At 34.7% G+C, this 20935-nt stretch overlaps 1 protein-coding gene across 2 annotated transcripts in view; it reads left to right on the plus strand.

Moving 5' to 3' along the window:
- Nucleotides 1-20935, plus strand: part of LOC126828605 (basement membrane-specific heparan sulfate proteoglycan core protein) — a 143436-nt gene that overhangs the window by 50134 nt on the left and 72367 nt on the right. Inside the window, exons 8-18 of one of the 2 annotated variants that reach the window (XM_050558478.2) lie at nucleotides 1043-1162; nucleotides 7400-7519; nucleotides 7961-8092; nucleotides 8464-8583; nucleotides 9292-9306; nucleotides 14552-14839; nucleotides 15878-16000; nucleotides 16616-16723; nucleotides 18444-18551; nucleotides 18878-18997; nucleotides 19718-19825. In XM_050558478.2, coding sequence (XP_050414435.1) covers nucleotides 1043-1162; nucleotides 7400-7519; nucleotides 7961-8092; nucleotides 8464-8583; nucleotides 9292-9306; nucleotides 14552-14839; nucleotides 15878-16000; nucleotides 16616-16723; nucleotides 18444-18551; nucleotides 18878-18997; nucleotides 19718-19825 — 1362 coding nt within the window. The remainder of the gene's footprint in view (nucleotides 1-1042; nucleotides 1163-7399; nucleotides 7520-7960; nucleotides 8093-8463; nucleotides 8584-9291; nucleotides 9307-14551; nucleotides 14840-15877; nucleotides 16001-16615; nucleotides 16724-18443; nucleotides 18552-18877; nucleotides 18998-19717; nucleotides 19826-20935) is intronic. The other variant, XM_050558480.2, reaches the window with a different exon arrangement.

Genomic DNA, 20935 nt, shown 5'->3' on the forward strand with positions numbered 1-20935 from the left:
ACGTGACATTATATGATAGGTGAACTTGTATACAAGATAATATTATGTTTTTACTAAATATAATAACTGACATGATATGTACTAAATCTATCTATATGTTTCTGACTGTCATTTATCTGTCTGTCTGTCTGTCTGTTCGGGGTTGGCGGCTACACTAGGCCTGCCCCGAGTCCGAAATTTGGGGTATAGTTGTAGCTCGGACCGGGAAGTAACATAGGCCAGGTGGCATTAGTCTACCACTTCCGGTTTCGGAGTTATGACCCCCGAGCGAAGTCTGTCTGTTCGGGGTTGGCGGCTACATCTGCCCCGAGTCTGAAATTTGGGGTATAGGGGTAGCTCGGACCGGGGAGTAACATAGGCCAGGTGGCGTTAGTCTACCACTTCCGGTTTTTGGAGTTATGACCCCCGAGCAAAGCCGGTCTGTTCAGGGTTGGCGGCTACACTAGGTCTGCCCCGAGTCTGAAATTTGGGGAATAGGGGTAGCTCGGACCGGGGAGTAACATAGGCCAGGTGGCGTTTGTCTACCACTTCCGGTTTTGGAGTTATGACCCCCGAGCGAAGTCTGTCTGTTCGGGGTTGGCGGCTACACTAGGTCTGCCCCGAGTCTGAAATTTGGGGTATAGGGGTAGCTCGGACTGGGGAGTAACATAGGCCAGGTGGCGTTAGTCTACCACTTCCGGTTTCGGAGTTATGACCCCCGAGCGAAGCCGGGTATCCTGCTAGTGATGATATATTTGTGGAACATTTTGCTTATGAAACAGATTAATATCCTGGCATAGTAAACAAACAGATCATTTTTTCAAGAACTAAATATAATATTTCCTGAGAATAAGGATTGTTCTGCAGTCCTACAATAACAAAAGCTACTGCTCTTGATATTTTTATTGAATATGTGGGAACAGTTATCAGATGTATATGAAATTTATAGAAATTGATTCATTACAGTGAATAATATCACTTAAGAATTTTGTAGAATCTTGAGAATTTGAATGTGCTTTCAAACCTTCTAACAGCTACCTCTCCTGACCTCTTATACTTTTAGTAGGGGGAGTAGCATGTAGACCAGGCGAATTTCGATGTATTGATGGTACCTGTATTAATTTTGAACTACAATGTGACAGTCGATCAGATTGTCCTGATGGAGATGATGAATTTGGATGTCGTAAGTTTTATGTTTCACTTCATTTCTGTATGGTGATTGTTAATATTTGGGTATTTGTAGTTTACTGCACATAATGTTGTTGTCTGTAAGTCCATTTAGCTCCAGATTACACCAAATAGTGAATAAAATGCCTTGTATTATATTAAAACACTGAAAATTGATTTAAGGGCATTGAGTACTCTAAAATGCACATTTTAAAGCTAGCACTGTAAATTTTGTTGATAAGATATGATTTTTTTGGTTATTTGGGGTGATAAACTACATATTAATCATCCAACTAATACTAGTTATTTACCAACTATGTTCCCAACCTGGCCCAAAAGCATTATAATAAAGGGTGCTGATGACAACAAAAGTCAAATTTTCTCAGTTATGCTTGCAATTGATTTTCATCAAATTTGGCATAAACAGTGCTAATTGCAAGTCCAAGAAATTTAAGGGACACTTTTTGGCTATAGACCGTGGTTAGTCTGGTATCCATGGAAACTTGGAAATTCTATAAGTTCATGCTAAAAAGAGATATCGATAATCCCTCCCATACATCAAAAGGAGAGGTTATAAGCAACATTTCGTCACCAACAACGTTAAAAAATATGTACTCAAAATATCTTAAAACAAGATGTGATTTTCGGTAAATTCTTGGATACGTCCACAGGTTTTAAAATACAACAATTCGGATGTAAAAAGTAAATATTTGCTTGAGTGCACAACTTCGCCGGTCTCAAAATCATATTATACATCCAAAAATGGTAGTCTTCTACAATCAAAAATAGAAATTCGGTGATGTTCCATGTGCGATAGATGGTAGATGTGGATAATCGCGTCTTAGAGAGGGAATTCTGTCTGACATCATATATAGATAAACGTCAATGATCCAGTGTGAAACTTGCTGAAGTCAAGCATGATGGTTATTCAAGAACTGATCTAGGTTGGGGAAACCTTCTCATTTGCTATAATTTTTAAATAGTTCTTTTCTTTCTGCTTGTATCTTCATTATTATACAATAAACGTCGGACTGTTATGTGTCCTCTGGGTTATTTTACACATGGAACAAGTATGGTGTTGAAAAGTTTGTGTGTATCTTAGACTATATTTAAATTATAAAGAAAAAACGTGTTGTAGAGCTATAACTTAGTGATATAGACAATGGGTTCTGAAAATTGTATTTTCGGTTTACCTTTATATACGGTATTGGAGGAGTGTTTGGGTGTATTTATCATATATTTGGCCTAATATTATGTATTGCTATGAAGATTTCTTGAACTTACATTGGAGGGAGAGTTTTGGTGTATTTATATATTGGTAGGAAGCATTTGGGTGTATTTATCATGTATTTGGTCTCATATTATGTATTGCTATTATATATATGGTGGAAGATTTCTTGGACAATATAGCTATTATTCTGGGCTTATTTATCTACTTCAACTTTAAGAAACAATGCTTCAGTAGTCTTACAAAGTTAATCTTGCAACACCACATTGGATTGTGGGCAGATTTATAATTCTACAATTAATTATTTAGTTCACTTAAAAAATGTTAAATTACAAAGAGATAAATGGGTTTTAATCTCCACTCGACACAGACTAGGTCATGATAAGAAAAAAATATATTTTTGTTTCAATAATCCACATGTGCATTAAGGTCTTTAGCAATGGTAGGAAACTGGAGGACCCAGAGTTTGGGCATGCTTACCTCTTCTTCTTGTCACATATAAGATTGCATTGAAAACCTCGGTTTTTTTCTTAAGGGAAACACAATCAGTGAATTAAAATAAAATTTTTATATACAAAGTCAATTAATTGTTGAACTTTTGAAATTGTTTTATGAATAATATGGCTAAATTTTATGGTTCTAGGAGGTTAATTGGCTTGATTTGCGCTTAGAGGTTTCTAAATACAGTGGACTCTGTCACATCCGGCTTCTGAATACAATTCAACGGCATTCTGTGAAATCCGTTATCATTTTCATGTCCCGATTTATTTCCTTATTACTTCAACCAGAAAAGTTTTGTGTAATCGGTATTCTGAATATTACAAATTACAACATCAATCAACGGTCCCGTCACATGATTTGCATTGAATTAACATTGTATGATCCGGCCTTTAATCCGTCAGTGTTCATGCACAAAAGATTGACAAGCAATCAGCAATCAATTATCTGTGAGATTAATACTTTATCGGTCTTGGTTGATTACCTTGATATCAACGCAATGACGCACAAGTGGTTTCAACATCAAAGCCTTTAACCATTTGTCGCACCTAGGCCAATTCCACGAATTTAGGGTATCGGAGTCTGCAGAGGTTTGTCGAATGAGCCTTTAAAGTTAGTGGCAAAAGTGCGAGTGTCTGTTATTGAAGGGTATTCACCTGAAAACATTTTGAACTGTGATGAAACCGTTTTGCTTTTTAGAGCATTACCTGACCGATCATTGTGAGATAAAAATATGAGCACTATAGCAACATGTATATTAAAATTTTGCCACCAAATACATACAACTGAAGAAGATTATACTTCTGGTATTTGAAGATACATTAATACTTCTGCTATTGAGTATTTCATCATGCTGTGTAATCCGGCATATTTGAACAATCCCGTACGATGTCGGATGTTACAGAGTCCACTGTATATCATAAATTTCATTCTCTTCTAAAAGACCAAGTCAAAACATTGTATCATAGTCCCAGTCATTGATTTTTAAGTTGCTTCACACAGTGTTTATATTTTATTTTATTTACAACTGGTCAAAAGTCACTGTGTAATTTTGTATAGTATGAAGTCCTGGCTATATATATATATACCTTTTGTACTCTGCCTTCTGAATGAAAGAAATCACTCCCTTTATTATGATATATAGCTCTCCTTATTTACCAGATCTATCCCCATGTCCAAAATGAGAAAGCTTTTTAAGACACCATTGTCTATTCAGTTTATCCATACTATTTATAATTGGTGGCACGGTATTGCCAGTAAACATTATGTCCTGTAAAATATCATGAATATTGTGCAGTGTGAATTAACATAATGGCATGTGAAAAATGTGTCATGTAAAATGTAAGATAACCAATTGTGTAAAATTTTAAAATGTGAAATGTGTGTTAAGTGCAATTGTTGTTAATTTCAACATTATGGATTTGTGTATAATGCTTTTGATGGATTGTGCAGTGCTTTTATAAGTACATTATCTCAATAATGCGTAATGCATAATTATCATTGATAACTGGACCTGTGTTGAAATAGATTCACAGGATCATTGGTTTGTGTTATGTGGTATTCCATAATCAACATAAAAAAATGCTATTCATATTTAAGCGGTTACGGTAATTTTAATGGACCATATAATGGATCTGTATATATAATATTTTATTTTATTATATAGGGGCGCTCATATCATGTGTATATTGAGTATAAAGATAGTTATTCTTTATCAGATGTACAAATGATTACATGTAATGACACACTTAATATTAGAGGCTCTTCCTCCTTAAGAATGGTAAAATAAGGTTTAACCTGACCTTAATACCAGAATTATTGTTGCTTTCTTCAACTGTAAAGGCTACTTAAAGCAGTATTTCCATAAACTCTGTTTTTAAAGTGGGTGTGCCAGACTTTGATATAAGAGCCCTTTTATACATATATTTGTACACTACCAGTATCTAATTACTAATTATTTTATTCAATATTTTTTATTTATTGATAACAAATTAAAAACATTGATAACCTCCAATTATCCAGTAATGAGAATACAATTCTTTGTTTTTGATTTTTTTTTTTCAATAAATTATATCTTAATTAAATTTTTCTGACCTAAACCTTATCAGAGATTGTATATGTTATATTAATATTACTTATGAATTATACTAATTACTGATAATGATAACATAGATTTTGTATGCAACTATCGTATTAACTATTTAATTAACATCCTAGCCTCCATACCATGTCCACCTGGAGAGTTCCGTTGTGAGCGAGGTCGATGTATCGATGAGAGTCTGCGTTGTGACGGAAAAAGTGACTGTCCAGATCGTACTGATGAAATAGATTGTCGTAAGTGCAGCTAGGAGACGCACTGTATTACTTCCTGTTCTTAATGTCACTAGAAAGCTTTAAGAGAACCCAAACTCAAAATGGATACATATCAAGCATTCATTTTTAAAACAAAGAACTTGTTCCTGAGCCAACATTAGTTTATTAATACTGAGACCAAAATATAGAACTATTCAAATCATTGATCAAAACAAAAGATTCCCAAACTTGTTTTCTTATTATCATTAGAGTAATATTTAATAATTCCATTTTATTCCTTTGTTAGTAAACAAATGAACTGTTAAGTCATTGTGACTAAAATTGCTCTCTTCTTGACAATAGTCTCTCTTACTTACAACAGTTAACAATAATCCGAGTTTTAAGCTTGGTCCAGCTGACTTGGTTAGTTCTGATTACTATCTGAAATTTCTCTTGTACACTAGAAACAAGTAAATTCATGTAGTTTTCAGAAATAATCTCAGCAGTAATTATTGTAGCACATTTTGTTAGCCTAGACTGACATCTTGAATTAGTTCTTTGTTTTAAAAGATCTGTCATCATCCCTCCAGAAACCCTTTTTTGTTTTGTCTGTGGCAGAATAGTGTCCAATGTGGCTGCCATGTTATAGCTGTATTGTTGTTGTATTTTATGCTGACAGATGTTAGCTGTGGAAAGAATCAGTTGGTTCTTTGTTTTTGTACAATATTGGTCCCAGTCAAAGGGTGATGTGTACCGGTATATACCCATCCTCCCCATTTATTAATCTTTGTATATGCCTGGGCTGCCTTATGCTATGATGCTGTAGATGACCTTCCATGGATCTGTAGACTAAGAGAGTGTCTTCAAGTTCGGCATCCAAATTCTTTTTTTTTTATTAAGAATTTCAGTTACAGATTTAGTTTTAATTTTTAGTTGTAAATTTAGTTTTAATTTACTAATTTGTTTTAAATTTTTAGTAAATTGTAGTAAAAGTATTGATTTTTTTGCAATATTCGAATAATTTATTTAAGAATAATAGCCCACCAACTTTGGTTTAACACTCTTCAATAATGAAATTTCTGAGAATGTAAAAGAAATAACATACATTCATGCACCACATGCTTAAACAAGGGAATGGGCATTCAGTATTTATGTTTGATGTAATATGTACCTGTCTCTGCCGCCAAAAGCCTGGAAAGTTATTGAAGTTTGTTTATGAGCTTTTCCTTGAATTGAAGGTAGTAAAACACCTGGCATCTTCTCCTTTAAATTATTCTCCTAGACATGATGTTAGTGGGTAATCATCCTTGAGATAAGGGTAGATGATAGGTCAAACAGCAATCTGGCATGTGCCCATGGCTTGTAAAAATGAGGGGAGAGATGCGGGAGGGTTATGGTCGACCCTTCTCTTTATGTATATAAAGCAGGTAGCCTATGCTCAATGATTGTAAAGGGACACTGTCACATTTACTACAATAATAAAATAATTTTATAAAAGTTTAAAATAAACATGAAATATAAACCTTACATTTAGTAAACGTTGGGCTGCCTGAAATACACAGTGATGAGTCTTAAAACTCACTTGCCAGTATCTGAATTTGCAAATTAACTATATAGCCAAATCACTTTAAATTAAAAAAGATAGTTTTTTAACTGATTGATGACTGTATAGAAAATGGTAGTGCAGTGCCCCTTTAAAATTGGAATCTTTAAAATTGGAATATATTTTTGTGTCATGTTATGTCAATTTTTGTTTCTAAGTATGTTTTATCTTCAGATGTGTTATTCTGAAATGTGTGTCATTTGTACTTATTGATCTGTCAAATTGTTTATAAAACTTTCCTCAGAAATAATATTGTTGTATCAGCAACTACTTCACAGTTTCTCTGCTTTGCTGCATCATTCATTTTCAACTTCATTTTATAAAGAAGCAATTTTTCATTAATGTTCCTTAATGTTCAGAAAATTGGTTGATACTATTAAAAAATAATGAATAATACTTTGTCATTTTTTCACGTATAATTTCTAACATACATTTAATTCATGTTATCATGTTGACACATAAGAATGGATATGGTTGCTTTTTTAATTTTTTTTTTTTTTTTAACAATTTTTGGATTTAACGAATGGCTTTTTGATTGATTTTCTAACACACAACTAATATGCTAATTACACGATTTGCACATATTCATAAAAAAATTATATTTTTTAAAAAAATAAAAATATTTATTATAGCACCTAGTAGAAATTGTTCTCGGAATGACTTTGTTTGTGGGGATGGACAGTGTATACCTCAATCAGATGTCTGCAATGGCTATCCAAATTGTCAGGATAACTCTGATGAATTACGTTGCTGTAAGTATTTGATATATAATAAGTCTCATGTTTCATTTACCTTACAAAGGATAGTCTACTTTTGTTGGAAACATTTAAGTGTTAGTAGCTTATATCGGAATCCCTTCAAACTTTTGGTACAGTACTTTGTCGAATTCAAACTGCCAATGTGTACATGGGTCGACCATTTGTCCCATCCAAACCAATAGTCATACTTTCCTTGTCAGAAATGCCAACCCTGACAAGTTAGAACAGGGCTTGAAAACTCTTGAAGGTTCTTCTCGATCGATAAGCTGTAATGGGTCATAATATATTATGTTTTTCCACTATATAAAAGTTTGGATTTGAGATTATTTGAGACCATGCTGGGGGTTTCGGATACAGTAAAGTGGGTTGTATGTGTTGATAAATTTGCTACTATAAACTGTCAAATTATAATGATTGTGTTTTATTATTGTTCAGTACCAACAATACCACCATTATGTCCAGAAGGTCAGTTCCGTTGTGAAGATGGTACATGTATTGATCCAAGGTATCGTTGCAATGGAAACCGGGATTGTCCAGACGGTTCAGACGAGTCAACTGTGGAATGTGGTAAATGTAGAAGTTTTTTCATACACTTTTTATTCACATCATTGGGTCTGTTTCACAAAGCTGGGGTAAAGTATGAAGAAGTTAAATAATGTTTTATAGTAAAATGTTTGATTTATATGAGTCTTCTTTGTGTTATTGAAAAAGGTTTATGATAAACAGATTCTTGATTAATATGTAATGGTTATGTTACAAACAGCATTGTACTTCATTACTACAACTAAGATAATATACAAAGGAACATTTTTTTTACCAAAATGAATCGAACAGTTTGGTGTTTAAACCTGATGTTTTGCCCTTGATTTTAATTTTAAATTTAAAACGATTGTTCTGTTATATTACATTCTCATGTTTTTGATATATTGTTTTGACAGGAGTAAAGACATGTCCAGTTGGTGATTTCCAGTGTGGAGATCGAGTTACATGTATTGATGCCCAATATCGTTGTGATGGTCTACCAGACTGTCAAGATGGTTCTGATGAAGTTGGCTGTCGTAAGTGTTATTTTCTTATTGTTTAGTAATTGAATGAAAGAAGCACATGATAAAGCTTAAAACAAGTTATAGTAATGGTAAATACCCCGGTATTGGTATAATTGCCTATTGCTTTTCATTATCATTGATGATATGCATGTATTGATGTGTATAATAAATTTATTCACATTAAATGACTGTTTGTAAAGTCATGTATTTTTCTTAACCATATTTTACTAGCAGGATGGTGGTTGAAGATTTCTTGCATGAAATGATAATGCAATGATTTCAATGAACAAAAATTTGGTAAATTGGTTATGTTTGATTTACATTTCTGTGTTATATATTCATTTTAACATTTCATGTCATCTTTCTATAATTAGAATCCATTATGATCTGTTGATCAGTCCTGCTGTTTGTTATTCATCAAACTAGGACATTGATGTCAAATGATATACACTTCTAGATATTATTTACCGACCATGGATAAAATGATAATTAAAGTGACATGTTTTTCTTTTTTTATATGATATACTAAGTTATTACAGATCAAGGTGATTGTTATTATTCAGAAACAAATTGAATAAACTGGGAATTGTCAACAGTTTTTACAGCCTATCTACCTAAATTTTTCAAGCTTATTTTTAATCGCACAAACTAAAATGAATATATTTAGCATGACACGGATTATTGATTGCATTAATATTTAATTTGTTATTTTTCTTGCAGCATCAGCTAGACCAGGTAAAATACATAATATAATGATATTTTCTATATGTGGTTTTGGGACTTTTTTTATATTCATTTCTTCATATTCATCTCATTTATTAAACTATTTCGAATTGAAAAATATCTAAATCAATTATTTTTAATCAAGGTAATTTCTTGTTTGTATTTAAGATAGATTTTACTTTTAGTTAAAGCAAAATAAAATAAATTTAGAAAAAAGACATGACGCATTACCAGTAACTAAATCGGCAATACTATATACCGGAAAACACAGGAAAACACCGGAAAACACCATTTTATACTGAATACCGGAAAACACCGGAAAAACACTAAATACCGGAAAACACACTAAATAGGTAACCCGGAGCCTGGTCCTCTGTGTGTGGTTTTGGACCAAGTGAGCGCCGATGAAGGAAGGTCAAGGTCATTACAATGTTCGTTTTACAAATAGCCCCCACCCTCCACCCCCCCAAAAAAATTTCCGATTTTTTTTTCTCCAAAATTTTTTTGACGAAAAAATATTTCTGTCACAAAAAAAAAATTTGAATTTTTCCGAATAATTGGTTTTACAAAAAAACATTCCGTAGAAAATAATTTTACAGAGAAAAATACTGGAAAAAAAATTTGAATTTTTTTTTTGAGAGAAATTTGGTAGAAGAAATTGTTAAAAAAAAATCTGAAAAAAATTTTTTCTTTGACCGAGGCGATCGCTCGCTTGTATGTTAATGAATTTATTTCATGAGTGTTCACCTGGTCCAAAACCACTCATGAGGACCAAACTCCGGGTTACTAAATAGCTACCGGAAAACGTAGAAGAGTAAACTGTGCCCGAGATTTTTTTAGAGAGCGCGCCGCGCCGCTCCGGGAGGGATCATCGTCAGGGTGGGACGGGGGTCGAATTGTCCAGTCACGTGACGAACATAGATCTTCTGTTCCTCAACCCATATTATTTCCACAGTCATTGTCATTAATCACAAATTACGGGATGATATACGAAAATGTAGGTTTACTTTGAAATGATACTTTTCATCTACAATCTTCAGATCAAAGGATGCAAGTTCTTACACAGTGCAGCATAATTTGTGCAACAGAAGACATCTCGAATATCGATTGTCGGAAAAAACATTTTCTCGGGGACATTTTTTTCCAAATACGCATTCGGTGTAAGTCTTCAGCCACCAGGAAGTGGTTAACATAGTAATGTTTTATTACGATAGTAGGACATAAAACAAATTGGTTGCCTGAGGTTCTCGGGGGAAAGTAGCCTCATCGGTTAGAGTCCTCTATTTCACAAACAAAAACAACAATTGCTTCCTTGAAAATTTATCGATCAACCCTTTTCACAGTCGTCCAGATTACCACTTTCCGTCAATGCAGTAAGATAGAATATGTAGTTTTCTCATGGACAATTGGGCGAAAGTTGGGGTTTTCTCAAGGAAAACTGGTCAACAAGTTGGGGAAAAAAGCTCAAAAAGTAATCCAGAAAAAAAATCCTGAGTGCGGCCCTCGGAATATGATGGAATATGTTGAATATTATTATGGTTCAAGTGATTATATACTATTCAAAAAAAGTAGGGGATATTTGATTTTTAAGTGTTATTAAAGTCACCTAATGAAACTGACGAAGAAACAAATGACAAAATGAAATGAAGTTCACATTCATCGATTTATTCCAAATGATCGTTAGACTAAGTAAGGCACAGACTGACCATTATAAGGGTAAAATGATACCCGAGGTCAAACAGCAAAGTTACCACAGCATCACAACCAAGTCAGTAACGGGTAAATCCTCCTCTGTTTGCCAATAAGCATTGATCCGACGTGGCATACTCCTAATGAGACGTCTAAGGTCATTTTGGTCCAGATTGTCCCATTCCTGTTGCAACGCAGCAGCAAGTTCTTGGACATTGGCAGGACGTTGTTGACGTTAACGTAACCTCTATCCAAGCATGTCCCAGACATGCTCGATGGGGGAGAGGTCGGGACTCAGTGCTGGCCAAGGTAATGTGGTGATGTTCTGTTGTTGGAGGTAACCTGTAACGATCCTGGCCCTGTGACATCTTGCGTTGTCATCCTGGAAGATGAAACGGCGGCCATGACGTCGTGCGAACGGCACAACATGGACTGCCAAGATGTTGTCCCGGTAGTACTGGCCTGTAACACGCCCTGCAACAACATGTAAAGCCGTTCTTCCAGCAACAGTGATGCCTCCCCACACCATAACAGAACCACCCCAAATCGATCATGTCTGATGACGTTAACGTCTTGGAAGCGCTCGTTTCGACGACGCCACACCCTCCTACGTCTGTCCAAAAAATCAACAGTGAACCTTGACTCATCTGAAAACATCACATTACTCCAGCGTCGATTATCCCAGTATTGACGATCCCTACACCAACGACGTCTTGCCTGAATGTGATGATCCCTCAAACAAGGGATCACGCGAGGACGTCGGGCGTGAGCGAAGGTGACCCCTATGCAGTCGATTCCGAATCGTCTGGCCACTCACTCTCACACCAGTGTCTGTTTGAAGACGAGCGCTGATCTGATTTGCTGTGATGACACGATTTCTCAAGGCCAAGGTACGGATAAATCGATCCTGGGCTTGAGTTGTCGCCCTTGGTCGACCTGAGCGTGGTCTGTCCTGTACAGATTGTGTATCACGGTATCTGGACCATAGCCTGCTTATGACAGACTGAGAAACATTCATCGTCCGCGCCACAACCGCCTGTGTTGTGCCGATCTGTAGCCTTTCATTTTGGGTAAGCCGACGCATATCAAAATTTGTTTTCTGGTCACTAAAACAATTAAACTGATGTTTCCACCCTGGAATTCAATGCCACAATGACTGTAACATTCAAAGTCAGAGTCGTGCAAATCTTGGGTTGGACCCCCATGATGATCCCAAGCATCACCTGCATTCCATGCGGTAGCTATTGGTGCGTTTGGGCGTCACATGTAACTGGAAATGTTTCTTCTGTTAGGTTCTATAGTGACTTTTTTCGTAGTCATTTGCATATTTTAGTATTATGCCCCCAAAATCAAATATCCCCTACTTTTTTTGAATAGTATATTTGACCCTGGAATGAAAGTAAGCTCAGAAACAAGTAGATTTTTAGTCCTTCCAACGAGATGGATAGCTCTTGGAAAGGATAGACACTTTTCAGATTACAGCCTGTCCGAGAATTGCGTGGCATCCATTTCGTTTGGTGATTTGGACACATAGCGGTTAAACCTGGAACTTCAACTCAAACTATTCAGAGATTTATTAAACTCGCTTTTGATAATTCTTGCTGTTTTGTGATGCGATTTTTTTGTTACCTAGGGAGGAGTTGGCCTAGTCGTGCCTTCTACTAATTCGTACCACCCTGATTCCAGCGTTACTGGTAAGAATCAGGAGACTGGCGCAACCGGCATATAATGGGGCCCTCCGAGGGCAGTGTTTAATCTACTGAAACACTGAAATCTACTGAAATTTACTGAAAACTAAATTACAAAATATAATATGATCAATGATGGAGGTAGACTGATTGCGTTTTTAAAACATTCAAAACATAATAGGCATCAACAAAATTTTGGAGAAAAAAAAAATCGGAATTTTTTTTTTGGGGGGGGGGGGGAGGGGGGGGGCTATTTGTAAAACGAACATCGTAATGACCTTGACCTTCTTTCATCGGCGCTCACTTGGTCCAAAACCGCACACAGAGGACCAGGCTCCGGGTTACCTATTTTGGGTGTTTTCTGGTATTTAGGATGTTTTCTGGTATTTAGTGTCTTTCCGGTTGTTTTCCCGTTTTTTCCGGTATATAGTATGGCCCTAACTAAATTAAATAAATGAGATGAGAAATGTTGTATACATGTATGTAATTGTTAAAGATTAGGGCTTAATCCATAAATCATAGTGGAAAATAACCAACATTCCTACAGAAAAAGAGATTAAATTTTGAAACACAGAGAAAGAATTTAACCATTATTTCAAAAATTGTTTGAAAATGCTATAAATATGTGAACAAAACACTTGAACTCTTGTCTAAACCTTATTCATTCGCATGGGGAGTGCACATAGAAAAAAAAACAAATTGTAAAGTGTATGTTTGTTCAGTTAGTTATGTAATGAGTTTGACAGTAATATGGCAGACAACAATCTACCCTTGGATTCAGCCCTGATTCTTGTTGGTTTTCAGTGATCTTTCTTTATGTAATCTTTTGTTTTTTGAAACTTTTTAAATAGCCAGCTACTTTATGTTATTATGTATTTTATGGTATTTCTTATAAGGGATTGTTTAAATTTTATGTTTAGATTATACAAACATTAAACAGATGAATATTATTATGTTTTACCTACATACAGTATTACATCTGTTTCTTGTTATTTAAAGTGCTGCATTAAAATCCTTTGTGGAAATCTGTTTAAGATTGTTTACTTTTCAGAATTGAAAACTTTCAAATAATCAAAATCTTAACTAAACTCAATTATTATTAAATTAGCTATATTTGGAAGGTGAAAAAGAAATATAATTGTTTTTCCGTGCTGCAATCTCAAGTGATTCACAAAGACATAAGTTATTTCCTTATTGAATTCTGTTAACGTTATTAGCCTGCCAGTAGTAGCTATTAAAAGAAAGTTTCATGATGTTTCTTGATATTCAGTTGCTTTTACGAGTAACACTAAGATTAGACACTTGATAACACATTCATGGTCTATTTCACAATTGTTAGGTTATAAATTCAAATCATCTATTGTTTGGGACCTCTCTTTCTAGGAAATACTACTTTCATGTAGTTTTAAAATGGTTTGAGTACACTAAGAAGTAAGTCTCAATATGATTGAAAAAAACCCCCAAAAACAAAACAAACATTGCACTTCACTAGCTACTCGATCAATCTCTTTCAGTGTCTGGGCTTTTTGTTTTTCTATCTTGTTCCATTGTTAGATGTTTAGTATAATCAAAACTAATATTGTTCTTTTCAAAGTTGTATTTTTGCACTCGCGTCATAGTTGGTACTAAAACTATTCCATTGAATTAAAAGATAGCTTTCATTGATAATAAAGAATTGGGAGAATTTTCTATTTCTCTTTGTGAATTTAAATATATGTCTAATAATGCACAATCCTGGCCTACAAAAAAATCCTACTATACAGTAAATAAATGCTTATACGTATTTGATTTTATCAGAAATGTTTTTATATGAATAAACGTGCCTAAGGGCTAAAAATTGTTCGTATATAAGTACCCAGTGCTTTATGAAATGTTTGCAGTTTTGACACTTTCTGGAAATACTGAAGTTCAACGCGGAGGTCGCTTAACACTGAAATGTACTGCATCGGAATCTGAAAGACCTGTCAATCGTTTGGAATGGTTTCGAAATGGACAAAGAGTTGATGACAATCGCAGATCTGTTATTATTACACGATCTAGAGATGAAGCTACCAGATCCTATGTTAGTGAGCTCATTATTGATCGAGCTACTGAAACAGATGTTGGTTTGTTTGTCTGTCGCGCTTTAGGTCAAATTCAGCAATTGCAAGTTCAAATAACTCGACCAGGTTGGTGATTTATTGTTGAAATTTTATTATATTTGTTATTTTTCTAATTGAATTAAAACCATTTTGTTCATTGAATCATTGCACATGTTTATTTATTAAAGGAAGATGAATGGTGATATTGATATTTTTACAGAAATTATCCACATTTATAGTGTTTAATTTTCAGACAAATATTCAGGGTTTAATTATAAACAAATTGCATGTTAGGTGCTTTTTTTATTTGCCCACATTTAAATGTGGCCATATATTGCTGTAGTCCCTGTCCGTCTTGTGGATGCTGTAGAGACTAAACTAAATATTCAATTGACTTTAATTTTATAAACAGTGTTTACAGTCATGAGACGAAGAAGCCTATTGATTTTCAACAATTTCCGATAATTACTGCCAGAGTTATAACCGTTGATCACTTTGAAAAATCTTGTGGACTCTCTAGATGTTAAAGTTAATATCCGATTGACTTTAAATTGATACACAGTGTTTATTGCTATGAGACAAAGATTCCTATTGATTTTCAACGATTTTTTGATAATTGCTGCTAGAGTTATGGCCCTTGATCACTTTGAAAAATCTTGTGGACGCTTTAGAGGCTGAAGTGAAGAGAATATCCGATTCACTTTACTTCATGAGATGAAGAAGCCTATTGCTTTTCAACAATTTCTACCAGAGTTATGACCCTTGATCACTTGAGAAATCTTGTGGATGTTGTACATAGAGGCTAAAGTTAATATAACTTTATACACAGTGTTTAAGCTTATAAGATCAACAATCGAAACAAATTCTAATTATTTCTGATGATTACTTAATGGGTTGTCAATGTTCGATTACTTATAAAAGAAAAAAATATGTGACTGCCCGAACGACTTTGCTCCTGTGGGCGTATGTTTCGTTGCCTGGCAACCTATCTTATAAATTTGGAATAATATTTCTTCGATTTGATTGTCTGATCACATTATTTTTAATCTTGTGTTATTGATCATGAAAGATGATAAAGATTTATTTCATCTGTTTCTAACCATAAGAATGACTTTTTGTGTACAGCAAGTAGAGATTGTAGATTTGGAGAGTTTAGATGTAAATCTGGACAGTGTATTGATGGAAGAGGTGAATGTAATGGTACACCTGAATGTACGGATGGATCTGATGAACTAGATTGTCGACAAGGTTAGATATAAACTTGATTTCGTTGGCCAACATTTATTGTGGACATATTGTGTCTTCAACAATTTCTGGTTAACTGCTCTTAACAGAGTTTGGTGTTTGAAGTGTTAAAAGTTTATTAACATGTGTATTTTTGCTTCTCAGAATTACACCCTGTTTATATTGTGACTTTCATTATGTGAGAGTGTGATACTATTGGCAAGATTTCTTACTTCTTAAGATAGCTCATTAGGCCATGAGGAATACTGTATCTAAATTCTTAGTGCAGGACAGGGTTCACAATGAACTAGCTGCATGTGGCAAACTCCTATTTATGTATTTGGAATTTATATTTGTATTCTTCTTTTATTATTGATAACTTGATACTTGTATGTTTCTAAAATATATATGATTGAACCGGTATGTCACATGGATAGATAAAAAAAACCTATAAAGTGATCTTTGACAGTTACGAAAGTCGAAAATCATTTAAATTTCTTTACCATTAGAACAATGAGCTATTTAAAGTGAACATATAACGTTAGATTGATAACAAATGAATACCAAACCTTCTGAATCCTCAAACACTGTTCATAATAATACATATAGTTATATTAGACAATGATATTGTGTTAACAGAATGTCAAGCCAATGAGTTTCAGTGCAGGAATGGTGACTGTATTAGACAGGAAGACAGATGTAACAGACGTTATGATTGTAGAGATGGCAGTGATGAACAGGATTGCCGTAAGTTTTATTTGTTGAATATTTGTATGTATACATATACTGTTTTTAAGGACATTATTTGAGTATGAGTATTTTCTAATACTACTTGTGAATTCCAAAGTATTCCATGTAAACTTTAAAAATTGTTTAACTTTAGCAGACATTATTATATAGTAAACCACATGTTTTTATGAGATTATGTTGCCTACTGTGTGAACCTTGCTATTTTATAAACGGATTTCTTCGATTATGAACAAACTATTTAACTTTGGTTATTATAAACCCACCTGTGTGTTTGAAATCAACTCCGGTTAAATAAAATCCATTGCACAATTAAATATCCCAACGAATAAAAAAGTTCTCTCTTGAAAAATTTGACGTGTTTACTTATATTTTCTACTAAGTGGGAGACAACATGGCTTTCGTCACGTGTTGGACGAAACCATTAAAATTTTTGTGGGGGTGTTTAGTTTTGACAGCGAGTTTGACAACCACGTGTTGCTATGAAAACAAACCGCGGTCGTTTCGATCGTTTGAGTTTGGGCGACGAAAAATTTTAACTAAAGGCAATTACATAGAGAGAGAGAGAGAGAGAAATGGGGTTTAACGTCCACTCGACACAAACTAGGTCCTTTCGGGACTAACATATGGTTTAATTTTATTTCAATAATTCGCTTGCGCGTAGGGGTCATTAGCAGTGGGAGGAAACCGGAGGACCCAGAGAAAACCCACGAGGTTGGACAGGCGACCCTACTCCTTGTCACGTACAACCGGGGATTCGAAACCACGCCAGTCGACCAATTACATAGAAGATATATATTGAAACCATTGATGGCCAGTTTACTAAATTTTATTCACAATGAAAATATCAATGATTGCACGGATACTCATAAAAATAAAATCGTATTTAAACTAAACCTTCCCTATCTTCTTTATACATATTATAAATAATTTAAAGAAACAACATGAAGCTCACGACCGAAGTTTCCGAGTGCATCGTTAACTTAATATCATTCTTTCGAGGAAACGATAACCGTTTCAGCAATATATACAAGTGTGTTGCAGCAGCCCTGAAGTTGCCAATTCTGTTGGTGTATAATGCCAAAAAACCTATAAGACCTTGCAAGAAGCGTACATTTACTTCCAAATTCGACAGTTTTGACCGGAGCGTAATTAGGGAAACTATCCACAGTCTGTATCGAAAGGGCCAATAGTTAAAACAAAATTATATTATTTCAAAAGAAAATGTATAAACTTTGCAGGGACTTTTACTAGAATGTAAAACGATGGTACCGTAATAAAATACGTGTAAAGAGATATGGGCCGAACCCCCAAACTCAAAACCAAGACGAGGCTAATACCACGAATTGTCGTAAATGTACCGTAAAACGTTTTGATGTAGCATACTGTAACCCCTTTAAACGAAATTATATCCCCCGAAGAGTGACGTAACCGGCTTCCACTTTTGTATTGCCCTATGTCAAAAGTTTGTTTGAGTTCAATTTTTCAAGAGAGAACTTTTTTATTCGTTGGGATATTTAATTGTGCAATGGATTTTATTTAACAGGAGTTGATTTCAAACACACAGGTGAGTTTATAATAACCAAAGTTAAATAGTTTGTTCATAATCGAAGAAATCCGTTTATAAAATAACAAGGTTCACACAGTAGTACTATTGTTAGTCTATGCTTTCAATAAAGCTTATGATGTGTTTAATTAACTTATGGTAATTCAATTTTAGCATGCCCTGGTGGTCAGTTCAAATGTGGAAGTGGTAGATGTATCCCACAAAGTAGAAGATGTGATGGAACTCCAGATTGTCGTGATGGTACAGATGAAACTAATTGTAGTAAGTATAGCAGTATGAAGCTATTTTAGCACTGATTATTTTATTTAAATTAATATTGACGAAGCTATTGGATGACATAAGAATGACATGACCGACGTTTGTAATAATATAATAGTTGAAATGTAAGATACTGAATTGCTTCACAATCCTCCCAAATAGTTTGCATTTGAAAACATTATGAGGTACTGTTTCCTTTGTACAGAGAGATTATTTGTTATTTAAACAGATATCAAAAATCTAAAGTTTCCACTCCATATTAATTTGTCATCTTCAAAATAATGTTTCTATGTTGTCTTGATGATTGCATACAAGTATATTTTTTGTAGCTATAGCTATTGATTGTAGAAGCAATGAGTTTACTTGCTCTGATTCAACTTGTATCGATAGACGTAAAAAATGTGATCGTTATTCAGATTGTCCTGATGGTTCAGATGAATTTAATTGTGGTATGTACAAACTATTATTATATTTAATTATTACCTATTTCATGCATTCATGTTTTAAAATGGTCAGACATTGCTGTCTGTCTGTTGCCTGTCCACAATTTTTGTTTATGTTTTAATGATAAGTTTGGGGTTAAGTAACCAATACTTGTTAATCTTATAGATGCTGTGGTTATCACCAAATCTTTTTGAATTTATTTTAAAAAAAATAGTAATATTGTGAGTTTTTTTGGCCCTGACAACAAAGTTATTAGTTGTCTTATGTTTTGTAGCCGCCATATTTACTAAATTTCTGTAATCTAATTGGTTGATGATTTGAAATGTAATAACTGAACTTGCTAGTAGCCGATTTTGATAAAACTTCAAATAGCCCTGCACATTAGATCTAACACCAATGCCTTCAGTACATATATAATTATTGATAATAAATCCTGACATCAATGTCATTTGTGCATATTTAATTATTATTCTTCAATCTGATTGGTAAATGTAGTTCATATATTGCACGACTCTAATCTGTCCTTCCTGGGAAAGTCCTATTCATTTATATAATATTGGGCAGGCAGTCAAAGCAAACTGAACTTAAATATCTGTCTTTAATTTGTAATGATCCAAAAATAGCAATTTTTTCAGAAGAAGAAGGTTGTGTGTCAGACAAAATCTATCAATACTGATTTATTGATTTCTAGCAGTTGTACTAAAATCTATAGATTTTTGTTTTAGCTTGTTCTGCTGACGAATATAGGTGTAGTAATGGTCAGTGTATCTCAGGAACCAGATACTGTAATAATCAACGTGACTGTATAGACGGCAGTGATGAAGAAAATTGTCGTAGGTGTCATATGATAACTTCATTTGATCATATACTAATTATTTTTCAGCTTGTAATGCTCTGTATTGATTTTAATTAATGATTGAATGTGTATTATTTAATATACTCTTCAAAAAAAGTAGGGGATATTGAAATGCAAATACCTATGCAGGTTGTGATATGATAAATAGTCATGGACACTTGACATGCTTTGAGCGTATGTTCACAGATGCAGAACTTATCGCCCCAACAGAACCACTGAGCTGCACATGCGACACGCAATAGTGCCATACACGTGGGAGGGGTTCATTGTCAAATTTGACACTTCAAGAGAGAAAGAAATGGGGTTTAACGTCCACTTGACACAAACTAGGTAATTTCGGGACTAACATTTGGGTTAATTTTATTTCAATAATTCGCTTGCGCATAGGGGTCTTTAGCAGTGGGAGGAAACCGGAGGACCCGGAGAAAACCCACGAGGTTGGACAGGCGACCCTACTCCTTGTCACGTACAACCAGGGATTCGAAACCACGCCAGTCGACTCAATGACAGACTTTATGATACAGTGCTCGCACACTAACCCTTCAGCCATCCAACCCCCCTTGACACTTCAAGGAAGGGTTGATGAAAACTGGGTGCCACAGTGTCTAGGTGGTTAAGACGCTGGCTCGCTAGCCTGGAGGTCGGGTGTTCGATCCCTGCATTGGCCGAGAAAGTTCATCTGGATTTTCCGACGTGGTTTCCCCTTGTCAGTTGAGCAGAACGGAGGGCCTGACCAGGACAGCTGTCTAGTCCTTCGGATGAGACGAAAAACCGAGGTCCCGTGTATACATTGGAATGCACGTAAAAGATCCCTTGGCAGTTGGAATTCGATATAAGAGTAGGTGATAGTGCCGCTGCCCGGGCAAAATTTCCCTCATAGCACACTGTATGGCGTATGCCCGTCTTCATTAGCCCAGTTAAGGAGCAGAACAGTGGGACGTTAAACCCCATTTCATTTCATTTCATTTAATGAAAACTGCCGCGTGCTGGTTTATCTATCCATGTTTGCATTCCTATCGGTTCTTGCATAAGATTTACTGTTTAGCGTATCTTTGCTTTAGTGTGTTATGTTTAATTTGATCGAGAT

Source organism: Patella vulgata, chromosome 7 (assembly GCF_932274485.2).
Source record: "Patella vulgata chromosome 7, xgPatVulg1.2, whole genome shotgun sequence".
Classification (NCBI taxonomy): Eukaryota; Metazoa; Mollusca; class Gastropoda; family Patellidae; genus Patella; species Patella vulgata.